General features: G+C 33.4%; 1 protein-coding gene across 1 annotated transcript; it reads right to left on the bottom strand.

Moving 5' to 3' along the window:
• Positions 1-4,454: 4,454 nt before the first annotated feature.
• Positions 4,455-5,404, bottom strand: LOC145052826 (protein DOWNSTREAM OF FLC-like). Its single transcript, XM_079000725.1, has 2 exons — positions 5,194-5,404; positions 4,455-4,997 (listed from the first exon to the last, which is right to left on the bottom strand). Exons 1-2 carry the CDS (start codon positions 5,342-5,344, stop codon positions 4,672-4,674), a joined length of 477 nt encoding a protein of 158 aa, XP_078856851.1. The 5' UTR covers positions 5,345-5,404; the 3' UTR covers positions 4,455-4,671.
• Between the last annotated feature and the right edge of the window lie 348 nt (positions 5,405-5,752).

The following is a 5,752-nucleotide window of genomic DNA, read 5'->3' as shown; positions in this document are numbered from 1 at the left end:
CTTTAGATTTTTCAAGTCCTTACGTGCATTTGATGTGTCTTTACTCCTATCATTCATCATAGAAGTAGCCAAAAGACTTTCACGCACATTTTTCTCGACATGCATCACATTTATGGTGTGCTTCAACTGCAGAGAAGACCAATACTCGAGCTCGAAAAATATGCTACGTTTCGACCAGTTCAACTCGAATCTTTATCGATCCATGTTTTCCTTGAGTGTGTTAGGATGTTTACCCGGTTTACGAAGTAGTAGACGACCTAGTTTCTTTTGTATGTCTTCATTAGTAAAGTGTCTCGGAGCGGGTCTTGTCTCGGGTTTCCTGTTAAATTCCATACTCATCCTTAATGGATCATCAGCATCTAAGAACCGATGATGACCAATATAAACGACTTTATTTATTGCACGGTACGAGGGAGTGTCTTCATTGCAAGTCGGACATGCTTTATACCCTTGCCCGCTCCATCCCGATAAACTACTACGAGCTGGAAAGTCATTTATTGTCCATAAAAACATAGCTCTCATTGTGAAGAATGTGTTTGTCGCTGCGTCTTTAATACGTACGCTTGATTGCCTAAAAAACTTAAGCTATTCCACGAACGGCCTAAGGAAAACATCTATATCCTTTCCAGGCGCTTTAGGGTCGGGAATCAACAAGGCCAACATAAACGATGACTCTTTCATACAAAGCCATGGTGGCAGATTGTATGTGGTGAGTACAACATGCCACGTACTATACGGATTACACATGTTACCAAATGGATTAAAGCCATCAGCTGCCAACCGTAAGCGTACGTTGCGAGGTTCACTCGAGAAGTCAGGGTAATCTACATCAAATTTTTTGGAAGACTCTCCATCAACAGGATGACGCATCACACCATCTTCTAATTTCCCGGTACTATGCCATATCATATTGTTGGAAGTGTACCGTGAACAATACAAACGGCGTAATCTAGGGGTCACTGGAAAGTACCGTAACACCTTATGAGCCACTTTCTTACCCTTGGTATTTTTATCAATCCACCGACTCTCTTTACAAAATGGACAAACTTGCAATGACTTGTGTTCCTTCCAGAAGAGAAAACAGTCATTTTTGCAGACATGTATTGACTCGTACCCCAAACCTAACTTCTTTAGTTTCTTTTTTGCTAAATAATATGAACGGAGAACCTTGTTGTCTAGTGGAAGTGCCGAATGCAACAACTTAAGGAGTTGATCAAATGAACTATCAGTCCATTTTTTGTTAACCTTGATATGCATCAACTTTGCTAAAAAATCAAGGAAAGAAAACGTGCAACCAGGATATAACTTGGTTTCGACTACCTCTAACAACTGTGCAAAATCATCATCGACACCGCTACCCCCTGTATTCCAGGTTCCTTCATTGAGGTTTGTATCATTTTCTCTTGACTCTCACATAACATCGCCAATAACATCAGCCATCTTGTTACTTGGCGATACGATATCTATAACTGGAGGGATTAAAGGTTCACCGTGATATATCCATGTTTTGTATGACTGAATGAAACCATATATATATATATATATATATATATATATATATATATATAAACATGAAATCTCATTGCTTTTGGGTCCATAAAGTAACGATTATCACATTTCTCACACGGACATCTGGTTTCATCTTTACAGTCTAGGTGTAACATGGATCTCTTGACAAAAGAGTCGAGTCCTAGCTGGAACTCGGGAGATTGACAATGTGTGGATTATTAGTCCAACTTTTATCAATAGATATGATGTAACTTAAACATAATTCAAAAAGTCGATGATTCAGAAAGTATCCCAACACGGGAACACATGAACAAATAACCAACATTAAGTCACTAAAAGTATGTTGCTATTAAGTTGGTTTTATAATTGATTTAATTATAAAGGTATCATAATTTGATTCTAAACGTAAATTAATTTGATTTTCTCATTAATTTAATATTTTCTTTTTTGTTATTAGCTTAATTTTTAGACTAATTTTATTTTATTTTAATATTAATATTAACTTGATTTTAAAACTAATTTAATTTGATTTTACAATTAATTTACTATTTTTATTGATTTTTATAAAATTAATTTAATTTTATTATATAATTAAATTAAAATTACTAGAAGTACGTTGCTATTAATAACCTAATTAAGCTAAAGTTGTAATGACCAACATTAAGTCACTAAAAGTATGTTGCTATTAATTTGGTTTTATAATTAATTTAATCGATTTTATAAAGGTAACTAAATTTGATTCTAAAGGTAAATTAATTTGATTTTCTAATTAATTTAATATTTTCTTTTTTGTTATTAGTTTAATTATTTAAAATAATTTTATTTATTTTAATATTAATATTAACTTTATTTTAAAACTAATTTAATTTGATTTTATAATTAATTTATTATTTTTTATTGATTTTTTTAAAATTAATTTAATTTTATTCTACAATTAAATTAAAATTACTAGAAGTATGTTGCTATAACTAACATAATTAAAGCTAAAGTTGTAATGACCAACATTAAGTCACTAACAAAATTAAGCACTTTGAAACCATATACAATACATTAGTAGAAGTAAGTTGCTATTAATAACCTAATTAAGCTAAATATATACATCCAATTTGCATATTCCAATTTCATACAATTAAGCCAAATGTATACAAATATATACATCTAAATACAAAATCAAACAAATATATATATATATATATATATATATATATATATATATATATATATATATATATACACACATCCAATTTCATGCCATATTTCATTTTTAAGCCAATGTGATATAAACATAAATTAAAAAAAACATACACAAAATGCATAAACACTTCCCACAAATCTGAAAAAACATATACAATCCAACAAAATGCACAAACACTTCATATCTCCACATATAAAGATAATCACTCAACAAAATTGAAAATTACTAACAATTTATCATTCAAATGGAAACCAAAACTGAAAAATAATAGAAATAGGAGGAATGCAACCTTGAATGTGGGCAATTTCAGAATTGAGTTCAAGGTCGCCGGTTTTGGAGGTTTTGGGGGAAAGTGTGGCGGTCTTGTGGCGGCAGGAAGGGCTAGCACCATTTTTTAAGTTCGTCCTCCACCTAGTCGACTCGTCCAAGTGATGGAAGTGAGAAGCAGGAGCAAAAATGAGAGAGAACAGAAAAATGTCATAGAAAAGGAAGCTGGAATGCGTTATCTGTAAGGGGCTTTAGCGACGATGGGCAATAGCGGCGACACAAAGGTATTAGCGGCGACAATAGGGCAATAGCGGCGACACCTTGGAGGGAAAAGTCAGCGCGTTTTCGCTTTCCTATACAACCCTCCGATTGGAAACAAATCGGACGGATGAGGGTAATTTGACGCGGATCGTTGTTGGTTAGCATTAGCGGGGACCTCTTTAGCGGCGACGTAGGACAATAGCGGCGACATGTAACGCATCAATTACATGTCGCCACTATTGCCCTAAGTCGCCGCTAAAGACCTCGCCGGTAATGCCAACATTGCTTGTAGTGAAAGATATTTTTTTTTTCGGTAATGTCAACATTTCTTGTAGTGAAGGATAATTTTTTTTTTCCTCGAGAGTAAGAAGCTTCTAAAAGTGATTGCAGTAAAAGCCATATATATGTCTTTCGATGGCATTTTACGAAATGTTTATAGGCACGTTAATTTGGTCCTATGTTTATATTGCCCATAAGTATTTTGCACAATTTCAAATGTATAGTTATCAGTGAGAAAACTCTCATTTTTACTAATTTAAATAACAGTTTTTATCTTAAAAAAAAAAAGAACAAAAACACACAAAAATTAATAATCAATCAACGATGTTATTAACTTTAGAAAAAGAACATTTTTTTCTTAAATCAGGATAAAATGTTTTTTACACAAGTTGACCTTTTGTTAAATAAGAGAAAGACATATGAAATATATTTTTAGAATTTAGAAGTACTCCCCATGTTCTCGTGGTTGGTTTCCAAAAGTCCATTTTGAAATTTCAACATCTTCATAACATGAAATTCCTGGTTATGTGCATTCCTGTCATAAATTGTAGAGTAAATTACAAATATCCTCCATTATTTATGGTGAATTAACAATTTAGCCTTCGGACTTCTGAACATGCATTAACTGACAACCATTAATACAGTTCTTTGACTTCTGAACTTTTAGAGGTACTTGTAATTTTGCGTACTTAAGCTTTGATGCGGTTTTATATCATTGAAGTTCTCCTGTATCGTGTCTAATTGTCTATGGTTTGATTTTCACATTTTTTATTGTTTGTTCGTAAATTACCACGTTATGTCCAAGGGAGAGGGGGTGTTCACGTAGTGAAAACCTAATTCCACCTCAGCGTCATGCGGCTCGCGTAGTAATAATAATAATAATAATAATAATAATAATAATAATAATAATAATAATATAAAAAATATAAAAAAAATAAACAAGTTTATAACTGTATCATATATATCTTAAGTAGGATATTTAATAAGAGAAAACGTAGCATTACATATAAGTAAACCAACAAGAGAAATGATTGTACCATTTCATAACTATGTCAATGATACACAATATAACAAATCCACTAAATTCGATCTGTGATTATTCTTTAGCAAATGAGAAATTTTACCAAGATGATTAAAACCAATAACTATAAGAAATCAAACTAAATCTCTTCAGGAAAGTACGATTTCATGAGCTGAGGGCATCCAGCCAATGCTGTATCCTTCAGGAAACCCATTGCATTAGCATAACGAGCACCGTAGTTCATGCCATTGTTGCTGGTAAGGATGACTGTAGCACGGTGACGACCGATGTTTGGCTTACCACACCCAGGGTCTGGACTCCCCACAAGGGTGCACTCGCATTTCTGATCACCATGATCAGTTGCCACTTCAATATGGTAAGTTCCTGTAGCATCAGTTACTGCATCCATGGTGTACCTCAGGTTCATTGAGTTCCTATCTCTGCACTCTACTCTAACCTTCGCACCTGCATATGATAAAAGAAAAACATTTCATTAAGTAATTGTTATAGTTTAGATGTTATGAAGAATTTCAAACCCAAGAAGAAGTTTTTACGTTTAACTCGCAAGAAATATGAATTCCAAGAGGTTTTTAGTTTTAATTTGCAACAGAAGTGAAAACCCAGATGATGGAACGAAAGAAAGAGATGGAGATATACGTACCAGCTAAGTATTTGGTGGCGGAGGTTTCGAATCCGCAACGACAGGTGTCACAGTAGACACGGCCTTTAAGGCTGAACGTATTACCGGTGGCTATGGCGGTGGAAAGCACTGGGAGGAGACAAAGAGCCAAGAGAGCTAATAGTTTCGCCATTGTTGATGGGTTGAAGAGAGGATGAAAGGAGAGGAAGTATGGATGATGGTTTAGAGTTGGAGTTGGTGGGAATAAATAGTAAATAGTGCATGGATGTTTGCATAGGAAGAAGAAATGAAAGTGAGATCTAATCACGTGCCCATGTGTGATCGACATGGTATTAAATGAAAGCGACTCATGCGGCACTTTCTTCATTAATCACCGTCAAAGAATACATAATTTTGAAACTTGTTAATAGTCCTATGTTATTATTATTATTATTTTTTTCGTTCAAAAATAATAACTTATTTTTAAGAATAAGTATTTTTTTTTATCAAATTTTGTGTTATTACTAGTTAACATATCATTAAACTAAATGCAACAAAATAATAAAACACACACCAGATTATAACATGGAAACACTATCCC

Source organism: Lactuca serriola, chromosome 5 (assembly GCF_051521515.1).
Source record: "Lactuca serriola cultivar US96UC23 chromosome 5, Lser_US96UC23_V15, whole genome shotgun sequence".
In the NCBI taxonomy this organism is placed as follows: domain Eukaryota; kingdom Viridiplantae; phylum Streptophyta; class Magnoliopsida; order Asterales; family Asteraceae; genus Lactuca; species Lactuca serriola.
This window is presented reverse-complemented; position numbering and strand designations above follow the sequence as displayed.